This window comes from Coregonus lavaretus, assembly GCF_964263955.1.
Source record: "Coregonus lavaretus genome assembly, chromosome: 1".
NCBI classification, from domain to species: Eukaryota; Metazoa; Chordata; class Actinopteri; order Salmoniformes; family Salmonidae; genus Coregonus; species Coregonus lavaretus.
The window spans coordinates 68,585,836-68,608,849 of NC_139988.1; the positions used below are offsets into that span (position 1 = coordinate 68,585,836).

The following is a 23,014-nucleotide window of genomic DNA, read 5'->3' on the forward strand; positions in this document are numbered from 1 at the left end:
GCATCATGCTGTGGGGATGTTTTTCAGTGGCAGGGACTGGGAGACTAGTTAGGATCGAGGGAAAGATAAACGGAGCAAAGTACAGAGAGATCCTTGATGAAAATCTGCTCCAGAGTGCTCAGGACCTCAAACTGGGGTGAAGGTTCACCTTCCAACATGACAACGACCCTAAGCACACAGCCAAGACAACGCATGAGTGGCTTCTGGACAAGTCTCTGAATGTCCTTGAGTGGCCCAGCCAGAGCCTGGACTTGAACCCGATCGAACATCTCTGGAGAGACCTGAAAATAGCTGTGCAGCGACGCTCCCCATTCAACCTGACAGAGCTTGAGAGGATCTGCAGAGAAGAATGGGAGAAACTCCCCAAATACAGGTGTGCCAAGCTTGTAGCATCATATCCAAGAAGACTCGAGGCTGTAATCGCTGCCAGAGATGCTTTAACCAAGTACTGAGTAAAGGGTCTGAATAATTATATAAATGTGATATTTCAGTTGTTTATTTTTACTACATTTGCACAAATGTCAAAAAATCTGTTTTTGCTTTGTCATCATGGGGTATTGTGTGTAGATTGATAAGGGGAAAAACTATTAAATCAATTTCAGAATAAGCTGTAACGTAACAAAATGTGGAAAAAGTCAAGGGGTATGAATACTTTCTGAATGCACTGTACATACATACAGTACCAGTCAAAAGTTTGGACACATCTACTCATTCAAGGGTTTTTCTTTATTTTTACTATTTTCTACATTGTCCAAACTACTATGAAATAACATATATGGAATAATGTAGTAACCAAAATAGTGTTAAACAAATCAAAATAGATTTTAGATTCTTAAAAGTAGCCACCCTTTGCCTTGATGACAGCTTTGCACACTCTTGGCATTCTCTCAAACAGCTTAATCAGGTAGTCTCCTGGAATGCATTTCAATTAACAGGTGTGCCTTGTTAATCCTTCTTAATGCGTTTGAGCCAATCAGTTGTGTTGTGACAAGGTAGAGTTGGTATAAAGAAGATATCCCTATTTGGTAAAAGACCAAGTCCATATTATGGCAAGAACAGCTCAAATAAGCAAAGAGAAATGACAGTCCCCATCATTACTTTAAGACATGAAGGTCAGTCAATCCGGAAAATTTCAGGAACTTTGAAAGTGCAGTCGCAAAAACCATTAAGAGCTATGATGAAACTGGCTCTCATGAGGACCGCCACAGGAAAGGAAGACCCAGAGTTAACTGCACCTCAGATTGCAGCCCAAATAAATGCTTCACAGAGTTCACGTAACAGACACATCTCAACATCAACTGTTCAGAGGAGACTGCGTGAATCAGGCCTTCATGGTCGAACTGATGGAAAGAAACCACTCCAATAAGAAGAAGAGACTTGCTTGGGCCAAGAAACATGAGCAATGGACATTAGACCGGTGGAAATCTGTCCTTTGGTCAGATAAGTCCAAATTTGAGATTTTTGGTTACAATAGCTGTGTCTTTGTGAGATGCAGAGTAGGTGAACAGATGATCTCTGCATGTGTGGTTCCCACCGTGAAGCATGGAGGAGGAGGTGTGATGGTGTGGGGGTGCTTTGCTGGTGACACTGTCAGTGATTTATTTAGAATTCAAGGCACACTTAACCAGCATGGCTACCAGAGCATTCTGCAGCGATACGCCATCCCATCTGGTTTGCGCTTAGTGGGACTATCATTTGTTTTTCAACAGGACAATGACCCAAAACACACCTCCAGGCTGTGTAAGGGCTATTTGACCAAGAAGGAGAGTGATGGAGTTCTGCATCAGATGACCTGGCCTCCACAATCACCCGACCTCAACCCAATTGAGATGGATTGGGATGAGTTGGACCGCAGAGTGAAGGAAAAGCAGCCAACGAGTGCTCAGCATATGTGGGAACTCCTTCAAGACTGTTGGAAAAGCATTCCTCATGAAACTGGTTCAGAGAATGCCAAGAGTGTGCAAAGCTCTCGTCAAGGCAAAGGGTGGCTACTTTGAAGAATATATCAAATATATTTTGATTTGTTTAAAACTTTTTTGGTTAATACATGAATCCATGTGTGTTATTTCATAGTTTTGATGTCTTCACTATTATTCTACAATGTAGAAAATAATACAAATAAAGAAAAACTACTTGAATGAGTAGGTGTGTCCAAACTTTTGACTGGTACTGTATATACATACATACACTGAGCATATGTCACGAGAATTTTGTTATCTCAATGGTTCTAAACTTTGAATAATTCCCAGAGGGTGTAAGGCTCTGGTTTAATAATAAATTAAACAAAGTCCCGTTCTGCATTAGCTCATTCTTTTTATTCATGAGAGCTCTGGCGCTAAAAACACACACAATCTTTTTATATGCCTTCACACAAAGGAACTTTGCTCTGCCCACCTTTCGGCGGCCTGTGACTTTCCACAGTATAGCTTTCAGCAGTTTCTAGGTCCCCCCTTACTATGGAATGTTGGCCTCCAACAGTTTCTACCCATCTTCCCTGTTAGTGGTTTTATTGTCTTATAACTTTAACACAGTTTTCACATTTATACAGTATTGGGGTGAAATCCTTAAGTCATTACCTTAAAAATACAAATTCATCTATCAGTATACCAAACATTAGGAACACCTTCCTAATATTGAGTTGCACCCACCCCCCACCCCTTTTTGCCCTCAGATCAGCCTCAATTTCGTCAGGGCATGGACTCTACAAGGTGTTGAGTCCAATGCTTCCCACAGTTGTGTCAAGTGGGCTGGATGTCCTTTGGGTGGTGGACCGTACTTGATACACACGGGAAACTGTTGAGCGTGAAAAACCCAGCAGCGTTGCAGTTCTTGACACAAACCGTTGCGCCTGGCTCCTACTACCAGGGGCGCAACTTTGGTTTTAGAAGTGGGGTGGACATAACTTGGTGGGGGGTCTGGGAGTCCTCCCATTTTTTGGGGCATTTTAAACTAATTTCCTGCATTTCTACACAATCTAATATGACCCATGGCCCTTCTACCCGTCTCGATTTAGAACAACATAAAGTAAGCTAAAAAATGCCCAGTCAACAAGCTAGGTAAGAGATCATTATTAAATATGTTTAAGTGATTGATAAGACTGAACTAGATCAATGATAATTCAATAACATTGTCTTGCACCTTTAACCAATAGCCTAACAAATGAACAACTCTTACAAATAAAGTACAAAAATGTTTGATTGTCTTTGTTAAGACATCCTCTACATCAAATTTCAGCAAGACCGACCAGCCAGCTCGAGCCGCCTGCACTTCCAACCCCCACCCGTATAGTCAAAAACTCAACTCTCTCCCCAACACAACTTCCTTCCCATATTTTGTTTTATGTCTCAAGGAAAGGTTTAGAGAGATAAAAGTTGTATAAAACACACATACACCAGTGGAGGCTGCTGAGGGGAGGACGGCTCATAATAATTTCTGGAACGGAATAAATGGAATGTGTTTGATGTATTTGATACCATTCCACTGATTCCGCTACAGCCATTACCATGAGCCCGTCCTCCCCAATTAATGTGCCACCAACCTCCTGTGACATACACCTACACATTAACACACAGAAACAGTACATCATCCATATAATTAATATCTTAGGCCTAATAGTACTGTAGAGCTCTTTTTACTTGCACACAATATAGCTGGGTCACCCCGTCCTGCCCCTAGGGATCCACGGTCCTGCAGCGCCCCAACCCATAGGAGTTAGGATTTTAGTGAAACATTCATTATTGGTTTCAAGTCAGAGTGACAACCAACAGTACGGCAGACCCCCAAGGCCAGGACTGAGCAGCCCAGCAGCTAGGGATTACCTAAATATGAATTGTATCTCCCCTGATGTGGGCATGTTTTCAATACAGACTCCTTTTGTCGTACTGTATTCCATTAAGGCATGCAGACCTTATGAAAGTTGCACAGTATACCCTTAATCTTGTAATAAATCAAATCTAGTGATACGTAACTTGACATCTATTGTGGGAAGATAAAAAACCTTCCAATTAATGGCAATACATTTGTTAGCCACTTTAAATGCTAGGTTACACTTTGTGAGATGCGGTGTGGGTGAACGGATGATCTCCGCATGTGTATTTCCCACTGTAAAGCATGGAGGAGCAGGTGTTATAGTGTGGGGGTGCTTTGCTGGTGACAATGTCTGTGATTTAATTAGAATTCAAGGCACACTTAACCAGCATGGCTACCACAGCATTCTGCAGTGATACGCCATCCAATCTGGTTTGGGCTTAGTGGGACTATAATTTTTTTTCAACAGGACAATGATCCAACACACCTCCAGGCTGTGTAAGGGCTATTTTACCAAGAAGGAGAGTGATGGAGTGCTGCATCAGATGACCTGGCCATCACAATCACCCGACCTCAACCCAATTGAGATGGTTTGGGATGAGTCGGACGGCAGAGTGAAGAAAAAGCAGCTAACAAGTGCTCAGCATATGTGGGAACTCCTTCAAGACTGTTGGAAAAGCATTCCAGGTGAAGCTGGTTGAGAGAATGCCAAGAGTGTGCAAAGCTGTCATCAAGGCAAAGGGTGGCTATTTGAAAAATCTGAAATATAAAATATATTTTGATTTGTTTAACACTTTTTTGGTTAATACATGATTCCATATGTGTTATTTCATAGTTTTGATATCTTCACTATTATTCTACAATGTAGAAAATAGTAAAAGTAAAGAAAAAGCCTTGAATGAGTAGGTGTGTCCAAACTTTTGACTGTATGTAAATGTGATTTTTCAATTTTTAATAAATTTGCAAACATTGATAACCTGTTTTTGCTTTGTCATTATGGGGTAATGTGTGTAGATTGATGAGGGGGAAAAAACAATTTCATCAATTTTAGAATAAGGCTGTAATGTAACAAAATGTGGAAAAAGGCTTTCCACTAGACGTTGGAACATTGCTGCAGAGACTTGCTTCCATTCAGCCACAAGAGCATTAGTGAGGTCGGGCACTGATGTTGGCCGATTAGGCCTGGCTCGCAGTCTGTGTTTTAATTCATCCCAAAGGTGTTCGATGGGGTTGAGGTCAGGGCTCTGTGCAGGCCAGTCAAGTTCATCCACACCGATCTCGACAAACCATTTCTTTATGGACCTTGCTTTGTGCACGGGGGCATTGTCACGCTGAAACAGGAAAGGGCCTTCCCCAAACTGTTGCCACAAAGTGAGTGTTGCAACCGAGGACAAACTATCTTTACGCGCTACGCGCTTCAGCACTCTACGGTCTCATTCTGTGAGCTTGTGTGGCCTACTACTTTGCGGCTGAACCATTGTTGCTCCAAAACGTTTCCACTTCACAATAACAGCACTTACAGTTGACTGGGCAGCACAAGCAGGGCAGAAATTTGATGAACTGACTTGTTGGAAAGGTAGCATCCTATGACGGTGCCACGTTGAAAGTCACTGAGCTCTTCAGTACGGGCCATTCTACTGCCAATCTTTGTCTATGGAGATTGCATGGCTGTGTGCTCGATTTTATAAACCTGTCAGCAACGGGTGTGGCTGAAATAGCCGAATCAACTACTTTGAAGGGGTGTCCACCTACTTTTGGCCATGTAATGTCTATTTAAGCAATAAGGCCCAAGGGGGTGTGGTATATGGCCAACATACTACAGCTAAGTGCCTGGATACAGCCCTTCACCATGGTATATTGGCCATATACCACAAACCCCAGAGGTACCTTATTGCTATTATAAACTGGTTACCAATGTAATTAGAGCAGTAAAAATAAATGTTTTGTCATACCAGGGGTACATGGTCTGATATACCACGGCTGTCAGCCAATCAGCATTCAGGGCTTGAACCACCCTGTTTATAAATATATATATACAGTGGGGGAAAAAAGTATTTAGTCAGCCACCAATTGTGCAAGTTCTCCCACTTAAAAAGATGAGAGAGGCCTGTCATTTTCATCATAGGTACACGTCAACTATGACAGACAAAATTAGAAAAATAAATCCAGAAAATCACATTGTAGGATTTTTAATGAATTTATTTGCAAATTATGGTGGAAAATAAGTATTTGGTCAATAACAAAAGTTTCTCAATACTTTGTTATATACCCTTTGTTGGCAATGACACAGGTCAAACGTTTTCTGTAAGTCTTCACAAGGTTTTCACACACTGTTGCTGGTATTTTGGCCCATTCCTCCATGCAGATCTCCTCTAGAGCAGTGATGTTTTGGGGCTGTCGCTGGGCAACACAGACTTTCAACTCCCTCCAAAGGTTTTCTATGGGGTTGAGATCAGGAGACTGGCTAGGCCACTCCAGGACCTTGAAATGCTTCTTACGAAGCCACTCCTTCATTGCCCGGGCGGTGTGTTTGGGATCATTGTCATGCTGAAAGACCCAGCCACGTTTCATCTTCAATACCCTTGCTGATGGAAGGAGGTTTTCACTCAAAATCTCACGATACATGGCCCCATTCATTCGTTCCTTTACACGGATCAGTCGTCCTGGTCCCTTTGCAGAAAAACAGCCCCAAAGCATGATGTTTCCACCCCCATACTTCACAGTAGGTATGGTGTTCTTTGGATGCGACTCAGCATTCTTTGTCCTCCAAACACGACGAGTTGAGTTTTTACCAAAAAGTTATATTTTGGTTTCATCTGACCATATGACATTCTCCCAATCCTCTTCTGGATCATCCAAATGCACTCTAGCAAACTTCAGACAGGCCTGGACATTTACTGGCTTAAGCAGGCGGACACGTCTTGCACTGCAGGATTTGAGTCCCTGGCGGCGTAGTGTGTTACTGATGGTAGGCTTTGTTACTTTGGTCCCAGCTCTCTGCAGGTCATTCACTAGGTCCCCCCGTGTGGTTCTGGGATTTTTGCTCACCGTTCTTGTGATCATTTTGACCCTACGGGGTGAGATCTTGCGTGGAGCCCCAGATCGAGGGAGATTATCAGTGGTCTTGTATATCTTCCATTTCCTAATAATTGCTCCCACAGTTGATTTCTTCAAACCAAGCTGCTTACCTATTGCAGATTCAGTCTTTCCAGCCTGGTGCAGGTCTACAATTTTGTTTCTGGTGTCCTTTGTCAGCTCTTTGGTCTTGGCCATAGTGGAGTTTGGAGTGTGACTGTTTGAGGTTGTGGACAGGTGTCTTTTATACTGATAACAAGTTCAAACAGATGCCATTAATACAGGTAACGAGTGGAGGACAGAGGAGCCTCTTAAAGAAGAAGTTACAGGTCTGTGAGAGCCAGAAATCTTGCTTGTTTGTAGGTGACCAAATACTTATTTTCCACCATAATTTGCAAATAAATTCATAAAAAATCCTACAATGTGATTTTCTGGAAAAAATTTTCTCAATTTGTCTTTCATAGTTGACGTGTACCTATGATGAAAATTACAGGCCTCTCTCATCTTTTTAAGTAGGAGAACTTGCACAAATAGTGGCTGACTAAATACTTTTTTGCCCCACTGTATATATATATATATATATACACCCCCCCCCCCCCTTTAATCTCTTCCCTGTTAGAAGTTGGCTTTGCAGTGAATAGCTCACTATTTGTAGCATCAGTCCAGAAAGACAGGAAGGAAGGAACACCTGTGTGTGAGAGAAGAGAGAACAGGCTGTCAAGAGAGGGCTACTTTAACTACCGAGAACGTGGGGAATAACTGCACAGAATCTCTGTGCCCTAAAATGCACAATGATTACCCCCAATTCCTATATTTAGGCTGTTTGCTCAGAGGAGTTGGGAAGAACTATCTAACGAAGGCTCTATCTCAATTCGTCTTTCTGTGATTCTTCGCATCCCATTTCCTGGCCTCCTTCTCAACCGTATTGGAGGAGAAATTCCAAGGTCCCTCCCCTTGGACCTTATTCTCCAATGGGTTTTTAGAAGGAGGCAAGGAGAGAGGATGCGAGGCATCGATTGTGTCAGGTTTGGCTAACCCTCCTCCTGGAGAGCTACTGGGTGTTCAGGGTTTTGTTCCAGAACTACTCTATAAAACACCTGATTCAGCCAAGTATTTCTCCCCTCTGTCCTCTCGTTGCCTCTTCATCCATCTCCCTATGGTCTCTCTGGGTTTGGGAGTGTGTAATTCTAGTCCCCCCTGGTTTATATAATCTACTGTAACCCAGTTTCCAATGAGTCCACCAGTCTTGACCTGCTTTTTATGTGTGCGTGTGTAAGTGAGCAGGTTGTTGTGGATTGTTCAAGAGGGAGATGATGAAGCAACTTTGTGGAGTTGGTCGTTATATGTCCGTCTACTTTGGTCAAATCTAACAGTAACCATGCAGTTTCAGCTGGTTGGATCTTTACTCTGTACTATACTCTGCTTTAGAGAAAGTCTGTCTGTGTCATGGGCAAGATATAAACCCGGGTCCCTCATGGGAGAAACCAACGTCTTAACCATTAGCCCAAGAGGAAATGGCCTCTTGGGCCGAGGGCGGACACTGATTTTCAAGTCACAGGCAGGGCTAACTCATCAAGAGACCATGAGCAACCATGAGCCCGTCTTATGTACGCTACATCTGTCTGTGTCACGGTTTGTTTTTCTCAGTTCAAAGCATACTGGGGGATATACGCGTTTGGGTTGCCTGGGTGAAGCTTGATGAAGTACAAAGATCAGCTGTTGCCGCAGGGAGATTTAGCAACACTTGGTGCCCGCAGCGGCCTTTTTCGCCTCTCATCATCACTAGGACGTGCTCGGTTGGCTGTCGGACGGAAGGATGGATTGACCCGACCCCGGTGATGTAATGTGAGCCAAATTAAAAAAGCTTTCGCTGATGTCCCGACTCATTCGCTCAGAAAAAAACATTAAATCAGCCCGAGCAGCTCGGCTTTTCCTTAGGATTTGCCTCAGTGCCGTTCAACTTCTTAATTGAAGTGGAGGAAACATCCCAGCAGTCGAAACAAGTGGAAAATAACACATGGTCATTGTAACTGTGAAATGTCCCTCTTTTCTTCTTCTCTTTTCACAATTGAGAGGAGCCTGTCAGTATGGGTCAAGAGCTGATGGTTTGGGGACAATTCAGCCATTTACACACACACAAACACGCACACACACACAGTCTTGTATAACTAACCTTGGGGGGACACACAATTCAGTCCCATTCAAAATCCTATTTTACCTAACCCGAACCTTAACCCTAACCTTAACCCAAAAACCTAACCCTAACCCTAGCTCCTAACCCTAAACCTAATACTAACCCTAACACAAATTCTAACCTTAACCCTAAACCCCCTAGAAATAGCATTTGACTAGCAAAATGTTTGTTCATTTACTATTCTTGTGGAGACTTCTGGATCCCCCCCGGCCCCCCCACACACACACACAAAATTAGGAATGTTATAATTACGTCAGTCTCCTCCTCTTCCTCCTTTTTTGTGTGACCACAATTCCCTCGCTCCCCCAATTATTTCCCTACGTAAGGGCTATCCATTCTGAGGAGCCTCATTAAGAAGATTACACAGGCACGACGGTGCTCACCGCCTCCCGGACACATACCAGGGAAATTACATTTCATACTTAATTACCCAGGCAACCCCCCTTTCCACACAGGACCATTGTTTCTGGACGAATCACAACCCATCAAATCAACGTTTATTTGTCGCCTACACTGATTTGCAGATGTTATTGCAGGTGCAGCGAAACGCTTACGTTTCTAGCTCCAACAGTGCAGTAATATCTAGCAATACAATAACAATACACACATAATCCAAAAAGTAAATAATACATGAAATGATACGAAATATCAGAACAAGCAATGTCAGAGTCCGGAGTGTAGGTATGTGTGTGTGTGTATGTGTCTATATATACAGTTGAAGTCGGAAGTTTACATACACTTAGGTTGAAGTCATTAAAACTCGTTTTTCAACCCCCACAAATATCTTGTTAACAAACTATAGTTTTGGCAAGTCGGTTAGGACGTCTACTTTGTGCATGACACAAGTAATTTTTCCAACAATTGTTTACAGACAGATTATTTAACTTACAAATTACATTATTTGAGTCAATTGGAGGTGTACCTGTGGATGTATTTCAAGGCCTACCTTCAAACTCAGTGCCTCTTTGCTTGACATCATGGGAAAATCAAAAGAATTCAGCCAAGACCTCAGAAATAAAATTGTAGACCTCCACAAGTCTGGTTAATCCTTGGGAGCAATTTCCAAACGCCCGAAGGTACCACGTTCATCTGTACAAACAATAGTACGCAAGTATAAACACCATGGGACCACGCAGCCGTCATACCGCTCAGGATGGAGACGCGTTCTGTCTCCTAGAGGTGAACGTACTTTGGTTCGAAAAGTGTAAATCAATCCCAGAACAACAGCAAAGGACCTTGGGAAGAGGCTGGAGGAAACAGGTACAAAAGTATAGGTACAAAAACGACATAGAAAAGCCTGACTACAGTTTGCAACTGCATATGGGGACAAAGATCATACTTTTTGGAGAAATGTCCTCTGGTCTGATGAAAAAAAAATAGAACTGTTTGGCCATAATGACCATCGTTATGTTTGGAGGAAAAAGGAGGTGGCTTGCAAGCCGAAGAACACCATCCCAACCGTGAAGCACGGGGGTGGCAGCATCATGCTGTGGGGGTGCTTTGCTGCAGGAGGGACTGGTGCACTTCACAAAATAAATGGCATCATGAGGAAGGATAATTATGTGGATATATTGAAGCAACATCTCAAGACATCAATCAGGAAGTTAAAGCTTGGTCGCAAATGGGTCTTCCAAATGGACAATAACCCCAAGCAAACTTCCAAAGTTGTGGCAAAATGGCTTAAGGACAACAAAGTCAAGGTATTGGAGTGGCCATCACAAAGCCCTGGGATGGTGTTCTTCGGCTTGCAAGCTGCACCCTTTTTCCTCCAACCATAATGATGGTCATTATGGCCAAACAGTTCTATTTTGTTTCATCAGACCAGAGGACATTTCTCCAAAAAGTATGATCTTTGTCCCCATGTGCAGTTGCAAACCGTAGTCAGGCTTTTCTATGGCGGTTTTGGAGCATTGGAGGTGTACATCCACAGGTACACCTCCAATTGACTCAAATTATGTCAATTAGCCTATCAGAAGCTTCTAAAGCCATGACATCATTTTCTGGAATTTTCCAAGCTGTTTAAAGGCACAGTCAACTTAGTGTATGTAAACTTCTGTCCCAATGGAATTGTGATACAGTGAATTATAAGTGAAATAATCTGTATGTAAACAATTGTTGGAAAAATTACTTGTGTCATGCACAAAGTAGATGTCCTAACCGACTTGCCAAAACTACAGTTAGTTAACAAGAAATTTGTGGAGTGGTTGAAAAACAAGTTTTGATGACTCCAACCTAAGTGTATGTAAACTTCCGACTTCAACTGTATAAAGTGGGAAAAACAGTATGTAAACATTATTAAAGTGACCAGTGTTCAATGACTCTATGTACATACAGCAGCAGTCTCTACGGTGCAGGGTAGAGTACCGGGTGGTAGCCGGCTAGTGACAGTGTCTATGGTTCAGGGCAGGGTACCGGTCAGAGGCCAGCTAGTGATGACTGTTTAACAGTCGGATGGCCTGGAGTTAGAAGCAGTTTTTCCATGTCTCGCTCCCAGCTTTGATGCACCTGTACTGTCTCCGCCTTCTAGATGGAAGCGAGGTGAACAGGCCGTGGCTTGAGTGGCTGGAGTCCTTGATCCATTTAGCCTTTTCTGTTTCTTTTCACCCCTCTTTCTTTCTGTCCAAGGTAATAGCTTTACTCAATGTCTCCTCAACATTGTTATGGCTATTATGTCCAATAGTCAGATCTGTGCTGTCATTATGCCAACCCCAGATGGGACACTCGGATTCGCTATGGTATTATAATATAGCTCACCCGTAATTAGCTTTCTCAATCAAGAATTCCAACGAGGGGGGAATGAATAAGTGTTATTTCAAATTTTTATGGTGAAGTTCAGTCGATTCGGCACTTCTCTCATTTCTCTTTAATGAGACGAGATTAGAAAAGTCGAGAAATACACTTGGGCGAGAAATAGCTGATGACTTTTGGATGAGGGGATGTTGAAGGAAGAGTTGAAATCATGCATGTCATTCTGATGCTCAGTGTGGCGTAGTTGGTCGTTTACCCTTCATCATCGCCTCACTTCCACCCTCACAGGAAGTCATCTTGATCAGAGGACCTTGTTTTTTGATAAGGCGCTGATGGACAAATTTGATATCTTTGGATTTATGATGTGTAGCAGAAACAATGAGAAACTGAGGAACTTGAGAAACTGGCCCCAAACAGCATGCGGTGGAGAATGTTTGTGGATGACTGTTTTGAGTTTATTCAACACCTCACTTCACACACAATCCCATTCATCCTTTACCAATAATCATTCTACCAACACATCTCTCTCTATCTCCCTCTACCAGAACATGTTTGAGAAGCCCTCGTCCCTCCCGGAGTACAAGGTAGCGGCGGTGCAGAAGTCCCGCTTCATCCTGCTTCACTACAGCATATCCAAGGCATTATGGGACTGGATGATCCTCCTAGCCACCTTCTACGTGGCGGTCACCGTGCCCTACAACGTCTGCTTTACGCCTTACGACGAGCTGGACACGGCCGCCCGCTCCACCATCGTCAGCGACATCGCCGTGGAGATGCTCTTCATCCTGGGTGAGGAGATGGGTGGAGTAAGGGAATAGGAGGTAGGAGGTAGGTTGTAGGATATGGGAAGTAAGGAATATGAAATAGGACGTGCCACCATTGTTAACGACATTGTTGAGGAAGTGCTCTTCATCCTGGGTGAGGAAGTAAGGGATTAAGGGAAAGGTATAGGAGATGGGAAGGTTGTAGGAGATAAGGAATAGGACATTGGATGCTTCTCCATCAAAAGCCACACTGTCATGGAGATGTTCTTAGGAAATAAGGGGATAAGGTGAAAGGAAAGGAGGAGAAAGGAGGTAAGTTGTAGGAGATAAGGGATAGGAAATAGGAGTTGAATGCGGCCACCTGCTGCACCGTCGTCAACGACATCACCATGGAGGTACTCTATAGGCGGTAGGATGTCTGGGATCTAGGGAATAGGAGGCAGGAGATTGGAAATAATCACATTAGGATTTTGCTTCATAATGGTTTGCTGTTCTCTTAGTCAGCACATATGAGCCTAGTATTGATGTAAATGAAGAGGAGTGGACAGAAGAAGACCTTTCAAGTATTTGTATTAACTGTCCAGTAATTACATCTGATCCAGTGTTTCTCCTGTAGTAGATTATTTTCCAAGATAGATAGTATATGTCATGGTCACTCAAACCTGGGTTCAAATACATGCTTATTTAAGTATTTGTATTTTAAATACTTATTTTCTGTGTATTTTATTATTTTCTAATTATTTGGCCGAATTAACTACTTCTTTTCAAAGTATTTGAAAGTATTTTCAAATAATTTCCTATAAATACTATTTGAAACTATTTCCAACAATTGTTTCCAAATATATTTCAAATACCATAGGACCAAACAGACCTGTGTTCAATGTACTGAAATATTTGTATTTGGAAATACCCTTGTCTGTGTATTTGAGTATTTTCAAATACATGCCAATACTTTCCAAATGTATTTCCAAATACAATTCTCCAATATTCAACTACTTGTATTTTTAAATAAAAAATATCAAAATACTTCGCAATTTATGTGAAAGTAATTGAAATACCTGAATAGTATTTGAACCCAGGTTGGATGCAGTCTTTTGCTCCAGCCAGAAACTACAACACCTCTTGGTGAGATATACGTTGAATGAGGTGCTGTAGTGCAGGGCTGAAGCAAAAGCATGCACCGGGTTTTCCCCCAGGGTTGGGTGACCACTATGCTACCATGACTGAAACATTTCTTTGACCACTAAGCAAACATTTAGCTATTTTGGAACCAAATCACTTATTTCACACCCACTCCATTCACAGACATCATCCTAAACTTCCGAACATCCTTTGTGAGCACGTCGGGTCAGGTGGTGTACGAGACACGCTCCATCTGCATCCACTACGCCACCACCTGGTTCTTTGTCGACCTGGTGGCTGCACTGCCCTTTGACCTGCTCTATGCCTTCAACATCACCGTGGTGGGTATATGACGTCGTATATTCACATACACTATAATGTACCTATACACAAATTCACTTAAAAAATAAATAAATGGCCTGGATAAATTCAAATTAATTTGGCTGGAGGCAAGTGATTCTCAGCAAGTGTAATTTATATTACCTTTGGTAAGTTGCAGGTGCCTACAGGGTAAAAATAGCCATTCAACCAGGTTTGAAAAGAGAAAACAGAACATTCTGCTCCATTGCACTCCATTGTAAAGTGCAAGGGTGCCAATATATAAACTCATTCCATGTGAGGGCCTAGTGTCTGCTGGTTTTTAGTTTTGAAGGGAGGATCGAAAACCTGCAGACATTCGGCCCTCTGTGGAATGAGTATGACACGTGCTGTATGACACGGGCCCCGTGTAGCTCAGTTGGTAAAGCATGGCGCTTGCAACGCCAGGGTTGTGGGTTCGATTCCCACGGGGGGCCAGTATAAAAAGAAATGTATGCACTCACTTAACTGTAAGTCGCTCTGGATAAGAGCGTCTGCTAAATGACAAAAAATTTATACACCAGTGTTATTCAACATTTTTGTTTTAATTCTTGTATAAAGAATTAAGGATACAGATTATTATATAGGACAATATACAAATGTTTTTGAGAAAGATATTTGAAAAATACAATTTTATTGAGTAAATGTATTTATTGTTTTCTTTTCATTTTGATAAGGGATAGAAATGTAATGAATTTAAGGTTATTTGTTGATGTAAAAATTGAAATGTATCGATTTGTAAGATAATGTCATTATATTTGGGGTAGGGTCGTGAGAAATTATTGCAAAAAAATGGGGTCCCAGAAATTGTGGCGGAAAAAATGGTACCTGCTGAAAAAGTTTACCACTGGTATACACATATACAGGTAACTGTCAAAATAAAGGAAAGACTTGAGTAAATTAAGTTTAAACTCCATTATGGTTTGGGGTGCATTTTCCTGGCATGGTTTAGGTCCACTCAACCCCTTAGAGGGCAAGGTAAACGGCAATAAATACACAGCTATTCTGAGTGATCACCTTCAACCTATGGTGAATCATTTTCTATCCTAATGGGAGTGGTCTCTTCCAAGATGACAATGTCCCCATCCACAGGGCACGAGTGGTCACTCAATGGTTTGATGAGCATGAAAACTATGTAAACCATATGCCATGGCCATCTCAGTCACCAGATATCAATTGAACACTTATGGGAGATTCTGGAGCGGCATCTGAGAAGGCGTTTTCCACCACCATCAACAAAACACCAAATGATGGAATTTCCCATGGAAGAATGTTGTCGCATCCCTCCAATAGAGTCCCAGACACCTGTAGAATCTATGCCAAGGTGCATTGAAGGTGTTCTGGCGGCTTGTGGTGGCCCAACGCCATATTAAGACACTTTATGTTGATGTTTCCATTATTTTGGCATATACCTGTACATATACAGTTGAAGTTGGAAGTTTACATACACCTTAGCCAAATACATTTAAACTCTGTTTTTCACAATTCCTGACATTTAATCCTAGTAAACATTCCCTGTCTTAGGTCAGTTAGGATCACCACTTTATTTTAAGAATGTGAAATGTCAGAATAATAGTAGAGAGAATGATTTATTTAAGCTTTTATTTCTTTCTTCACATTCCCAGTGGGTCAGAAGTTTACATATGCTCAATTAGTATTTGGTAGCATTGCCTTTCAATTGTTTAACTTGGGTCAAACGTTTCGGGTAGCCTTCCACAAGCTTCCCACAATAAGTTGGGTGAATTTTGGCCCATTCCTCCTGACAGAGCTGGTGTAACTGAGTCAGGTTTGTAGGCCTCCTTGCTCGCACACGCTTTTTCAGTTCTGCCCACACATTTTCTATAGGATTGAGGTGAGGGCTTTGTGATGGCCACTCCAGTACCTTGACTTTGTTGTCCTTAAGCCATTTTGCCTCAACTTTGGAAGTATGCTTTGGGTCATTGTCCATTTGGAAGCCCCCTGTGTAGCTCAGTTGGTAGAGCATGGCGCTTGCAACGCCAGGGTTGTGGGTTCGATTCCCACGGGGGGGCAGTATGAAAATGTATGCACTCACTAACTATAAGTCGCTCTGGATAAGAGCGTCTGCTAAATGACTAAAACATTTTTAAATGAAGACCCATTTGCGACCAAGCTTTAACTTCCTGATTGATGTCTTGAGATGTTGCTTCAATATATCCACATAATTGTCCTTCCTCATGATGCCATCTATTTTGTGAAGTGCACCAGTCCCTCCTGCAGCAAAGCACCCCCACAGCATGATGCTGCCACCCCCGTGCTTTACGGTTGGGATGGTGTTCTTCAGCTTGCAAGTGACCCCCCTTTTCCTCCAAACATAACGATGGTCATTATGGCCAAACAGTTCTATTTTTGTCCGAGGACATTTCTCCAAAAAGTTCGATCTTTGTCCCCATGTGCAGGTGCAAACCGTAGTCTGGCTTTTTTATGGTGGTTTTGGAGCAGTGGCTTCTTCCTTGCTGAGCGGCCTTTCCGGTTATGTCAATATAGGACTCATTTTACTGTGGATATAGATACTTTTGTACCTGTTTCCTCCAGCATCTTCACAAGGTCCTTTGCTGTTGTTCTGGGATTGATTTGCACTTTTCGAACCAAAGTACGTTCATCTCTAGGAGACAGAATGTGTCTCCTTCCTGAGCGGTATGATGGCTGTGTGGGCCCATGGTGTTTATACTTGCGTACTATTGTTTGTACAGATGAACGTGGTACCTTCAGGCGTTTGGAAATTGCTCCCAAGGATGAACCAGACTTGTGGAGGTCAACAATATTTTTTCTGAGGTCTTGGCTGATTTCTTTTGATTTTCCCATGATGTCAAGCAAAGAGGCACTGAGTTTGAAGGTAGGCCTTGAAATACATCCACAGGTACACCTCCAATTGACTCAAAGGATGTCATTTAGCCATGACATAGTTTTCTGGAATTTTCCAAGCTGTTTAAAGGCACAGTCAACTTAGTGTATGTAAACTTCTGACCCACTGTATTTGTGATACATTGAATTATAACTGAAATAATCTGTCTGTAAACATTTGTTGGAAAAATTACTTGTGTCATGCACAAAGTAGATGTCCTAACCGACTTGCCAAAACTATAGTTTGTTAACAAGAAATTTGTGGAGTGGTTGGAAAACGAGTTTTAATGACCCCAACCAAAGTGTATGTAAACTTCCGACTTCAACTGTATACACTACAGGGTCTTGTATTCACAGTTTTCATAGTTTCCACATTTTGTTGTCTTGAATGTTGCCTTAAATGTAAAAAATATATTTAATTAGGATTTCATTTCAATGATCTTAAACCTACTCCACACCAAGTGGAGTGGAAAACAATTCTAATTTACTATATATATATATATATATATATATATATTACTATATAATTCCAATGATCTACACAACCTCCACTCTCTCAAAATTAATCTTTGTCCTCTCTCTCCTCTTGGTCCCAGACCTCCCTGGTCCACCTGCTGAAGACGGTCCGCTTGCTGCGGCTGTTGAGGCTGCTCCAGAAGCTGGACCGTTACTCCCAGTACAGTGCCATGGTGCTCACCCTGCTCATGTCCATGTTCGCCCTGCTGGCCCACTGGATGGCCTGCATCTGGTACATCATCGGACGCAAGGAGATGGAGAACAACGACCCAGACACCTGGGACATAGGTGAGTCTGGCTGAGTGAGGAAGGTGAGGGCCGGGTGGGTGAGAGGGTGAGAGGGGTGACACAAACAAATACTCGGGCCTGGGGTGTAAAGATATTCACGTGTGTACATGCACGCAATGCGCACCCACACACGCGTGGTATATTGATCATACTCATCGATAGAGGCACGAAATGTAAGTCTCCAACCCTGTATGTGTGTGTGCGTGTAGGCATGTGTAAGTGTGTGTCCACGTGTGTGTTCAAGTGTGTGTCAAAGGGGCGCAACACTGGGCCTCATTTATCCCTGAAGGACACAACCTCATTCTACCCGCTCCTTTAAGTCCATGCCAGCTTCCTGACTCTTGGTGTGCCCTGGCAGGGGTGGCAACCAGCGAGTGCCTTGCCAATGCCCCCATCACTCTAAGTCTTTGATGACAGACCACCTGAATAGTGACATATGCAGTCTACCGCAACAGAAGATTTTCACGCTCGCTCTCTAACGATACAAACAGCATTTATTTTACAGTATTAGAGTAGAAGTGTCTCCTATTGCACATCCAGAACATCGTTCTTAAAGGCATAATCCACCCCCAGAAATAAAAATCATGAAACTCCTGTCAATTTGTTGGAAGCCTATGTTCTATCAGTGGTTTAAATAAAAATGCTCCCCATTATTTAACTTCTAAGTGGTCCGTCTGTGAAATCAGGAAATTGTGTAGGAAAGCGTCATACTAAATGGTTCTCGTCACTGGAGATAGGGGATAACACACTATATCACATTTCATAACGCTTTTAAAACAATGACCTGCACTCCAGATCGACAAATCAGCCAATAGATGGTGTGGGCATACTTGTCTAGAACACATCCATCCGTCTATATCGTCATGACAAAGTAGATATTTCGCTTAGATGTGCTCAATCTAAAAAGTGTACCAAATTATTCAACTCAGCTTCTCCTTCAAGTACAATCTCGCAATGAGCCCTGTGTCTTTGGGAAATGTGGGAAAGGACCATTGTTGCCATAGCGACGTACTCTGCACTCGCTCTGGCAAGATGAACTCGGTGAGATACTCTTACATTTATAGTGCAGTTTGTTTAGGCGATTCTACAGCTCGCTAGCTACTTCACATGCTGATTTTGACTTTAGTATTATTGTGTGTAGCTACGTTTGCTAGCTAACTAGCTAGCCAGCCAGCCAGCCAAGAGAGAGAGCATTGCATTGTGGGTTTTGTAGTCGACTTGAGTTGCAATAGATTTCCAAAACAATTTTTTGTATTATATCGACAAAATGAAACATTTGTTCACCAAAGATATTGTTTTCACATATTAGGGTTATTTAACACTGTTAATCATAGGAAATAGTGGTTTGCGGAGGATTATCCCTTTAAATTCCAATGCTGTCAATTATCTAGAAAAGTTTGTGTATATGTTAAGACTGAAGAGGGCCCTCTAAAAACAAATAAAACAACTGAATATTCTTTGAATGTGTATTTGTTTGCATTCTCCTTGGAAATAGTTTAATAATAAGCCCTTAAGTAATCAATCAAATTTTAGTGATATAGTGCTGTTTCTACAAGTTATTTGGCACAAAGTCAGGTGAGAGATGCTCATGAAATCTATACTTTTTGGCCTGGTTTCATCTCTCTCTCCCCAGCCCAGCTTTGTTCCAGCACAACTTGTCTGAATTCTCAATGTTGATTCATTAAAAAAATATATACAAGTTATACAAGTAAGTGTGGCTTGGAGTTATGTGAATGCTGACCTTCTGACCTGGTCTCACCCCTACACCCCCCTACCCCCCAGGTTGGCTCCATGAGCTGGGCAAGCGTCTAGAGACTCCATACGTCAACAGCACACTGGGCGGACCCTCAGTACGCAGCTCCTATATCGCTGCCCTCTACTTCACCCTCAGCAGCCTCACCAGCGTGGGCTTCGGCAACGTGTGTGCCAACACTGACGCTGAGAAGATCTTCTCCATCTGCACCATGCTCATAGGGGGTGAGTGCGGCACCCTGGTTTGGCGCGGGCAAGCGGGCATGCCAGGTCCAGGCCGAAAGTTTGGACGCAGTTTGGCGTCTTTTCATTTGTAAGTCGCACTGTGGTTATGGGGATTACACTTTTGTCTCTTGTTCCTCTGCTCTCCTCCCCTCCCCCATCTCCTCTCCTTTCCTCTCCTCTTCTCTTCTGTTCTCTCCTCTCCTCCACCCTCCAGCCTTGATGCATGCGGTGGTGTTTGGTAACGTGACGGCCATCATCCAGCGGATGTACTCCCGGCGCTCCCTCTACCACACGCGCATGAAGGACTTGAAGGACTTCATCAGGGTTCACCGTCTACCCCAGCAGCTTAAACAGCGAATGCTGGAGTACTTCCAGACCACCTGGTCCGTGAACAATGGCATCGATGCCAACGAGGTAAGGCCATACGACTATAATACAACAACAGAACGATGCATAAAACACACTGATCCATTTCAGCTTTACGCTATCTTATCTTATTTTGTATTTGTATTTATTATGAATCCCATTAGCTGCTGCCAAGGCAGCAGCTAATCTTCCTGGGGTCCAGCAAAAATTAAGGCAGTAATATACAGTCATGGTCAAAAGCTTTGAGAATTACACAAATACTAATTTTCACAAAGTCTGCTGCCTCCGTTTTGATGATGGCAATTTGCATATACTCCAGAATGTCATGAAGAGTGATCAGATGAATTGCAATTAATTGCAAAGTCCCTCTTTGCCATGAAAATGAACATAATCCCAAAAAAACATTTCCACTGCATTTCAGCCCTGCCACAAAAGGACCAGCTTCCATCATGTCAGTGATTCTCTCGTTAACACAGGTGAGAGTGTTGACGAGGACAAGGCTGGAGATCACTCTGTCATGCTGATTGAGTTAGAATAACAGACTGGAAGTTTTAAAAGGAGGATGGTGCTTGAAATCATTGTTCTTCCTCTGTTAACCATGGTTACCTGCAAGGAAGCACGTGCTGTCATCATTGCTTTGCACAAAAAGGGCTTCACAGGCAAGGATATTGCTGCTAGTAACATTGCACCTAAATCAACCATTTATCGGATCATCAAGAACTTCAAGGAGAGAGGTTCAATTGTTGTGAAGAAGGCGTCAGGGCGCCCAAGAAAGTCCAGCAAGCGCCAGGACCGTCTCCTAAAGTTGATTCAGCTGCGGGATCGGGGCACCACCAGTGCAGAGCTTGCTCAGGAATGGCAGCAGGCAGGTGTGAGTGCATCTGCACACACAGTGAGGCGAATACTTTTGGAGGATGGCCTGGTGTCATGAAGGGCAGCAAAGAAACCACTTCTCTCCAGGAAAAACATCAGGGACAGACTGATATTCTGCAAAAGGTACAGGGATTGGATTGCTGAGGACTGGGGTAAAGTCATTTTCTCTGATGAATCCCCTTTCCGATTGTTTGGGGCATCCGGAAAAAAGCTTGTCTGGAGAAGACAAGGTGAGCGCTACCATCAGTCCTGTGTCATGCCAACAGTAAAGCATCCTGAGACCATTCATGTGTGGGGTTGCTTCTCAGCCAAGGGAGTGGGCTCACTCCCAATTTTGCCTAAGAACACAGCCATAAATAAAGAATGGTACCAACACATCCTCCGAGAGGAACTTCTCCCAACCATCCAAGAACAGTTTGGTGACGAACAATGCCTTTTACAGCATGATTGTCACGATCGTCATCTACAGAGGAGGACCAAGGCGCAGCGTTGAATGCGTACATATTTATTAATAGAATGATCACACGATCAAAACAACGGACGATAACGTGATATCTACGGTTTAACACAAACCAAACAAGAACAAGAAACCACAAACACAAAGTGAAAGACAGACAGTTAAATATGGCTCCCAATCAGAGACAACCAGCTGACACTCGTTGCCTCTGATTGGGAGTCACTCAGGCCAACATAGAAATACAAACATAGAATACACACCCTGGCTCAACATAACAGTGTCCCCAGAGCCATGGCGTGACAGTACCCCCCCCTAAAGGCGCGGACTCCGACCGCGCCAACTAAATACCACAGGGGAGGGACCGGGTGGGCACTCCGCCTTGGCGGCGGATCCGGCTCCGGGCCTGATCCCCACTCCTGCTCCAACCCCCCAAAGTACCCCTGGTCCGGTCTGGCCCCGCTGGCCGGAGCTGGACTGCACACTGATGGAGCGGATTGCTCTAGCTCCGGCGTAACGCATCTGACCGGTGCCGGACCAGGCACCAGTGGAACAGGCACGGGCCGTGCCGGACCGACGACGCACACCACTGGCTTGGTGTGGGGAACAGGCACGGGCCGTGCTGGACTGACGACGCACACCACTGGCTTGGTGTGGGGAGCAGGAGCGGGCCGGACAGGGCTGACGATACGCACCACAGACTTGGTGCGGGGAGCAGGAATGGGCCGGACTGGGCTGGCGACGCGCACCACAGACTTGGTGCGGAGAGCAGGAACGGGCCGGACTGGGCTGGCGACGCGCACCACAGACTTGGTGCGGAGAGCAGGAACGGGCCGGACAGGGCTGACGAAACGCACCACAGACTTGGTGCGGGGAGCAGGAACGGGCCGGACTGGGCTGGCGACGCGCACCACAGACTTGGTGCGGAGAGCAGGAACGGGCCGGACAGGGCTGACGAAACGCACCACAGACTTGGTGCGGGGAGCAGGAATGGGCCGGACTGGGCTGGCGACGCGCACCGTAGACTTGGTGCGAGTGGCAGGAACAGGCCGGACCGTACTGGGAACACACACCACTGGCCCTACGTGGGGATCAGGAACAGGCCGGACCGGACTGGCAACACACGCCAGTACCTCTCGCCGTGCCTCTACATCTTCCACCCCCTCTTCGACCAGTGGCCCCCGTAACCTGGCGGCCTCCTCTGCCAATCCGCTGGGCCGCTCTGCCGCGGTCTCCTGCTGGCCCGTCGTCCACGGCGTTAGCCCCCCCCTAAAAAATTTCTGGGCGTCTCCCCTACCCGTGGACCAGGTCTCCATGTCCCTCGCCAGCCTTTCGCCCTTCTGCCACAATGTCAAGCCCTTCTCTTCCTCACTCGGCTTGACCCAGTCGAGGAGGCGAAGGAGATCTGTTAGGGATCTCCCTGGCGATGGCTCCTGGACACGCTGCTTGGTCACATCTTGGTGGTTTCTTCTGTCACGATCGTCATCTACAGAGGAGGACCAAGGCGCAGCGTTGAATGCGTATATATTTATTAATAGAATGATCACACGATCAAAACAACGGACGATAACGTGATGTCTACGGTTTAACACAAACCGAACAAGAACAAGA

The 23,014-nt window shown here is 44.0% G+C and overlaps 1 protein-coding gene across 1 annotated transcript in view; it reads left to right on the plus strand.

Moving 5' to 3' along the window:
• The window catches only part of kcnh4b (potassium voltage-gated channel, subfamily H (eag-related), member 4b), a gene marked incomplete at both ends in the record, with an annotated part of 69,248 nt that overhangs the window by 28,918 nt on the left and 17,316 nt on the right, over positions 1-23,014 (plus strand). The window contains 5 exons of the mRNA XM_084159000.1: positions 12,370-12,613; positions 13,894-14,051; positions 17,526-17,733; positions 19,516-19,710; positions 19,925-20,124. Coding sequence (XP_084015126.1) covers positions 12,370-12,613; positions 13,894-14,051; positions 17,526-17,733; positions 19,516-19,710; positions 19,925-20,124 — 1,005 coding nt within the window. The remainder of the gene's footprint in view (positions 1-12,369; positions 12,614-13,893; positions 14,052-17,525; positions 17,734-19,515; positions 19,711-19,924; positions 20,125-23,014) is intronic.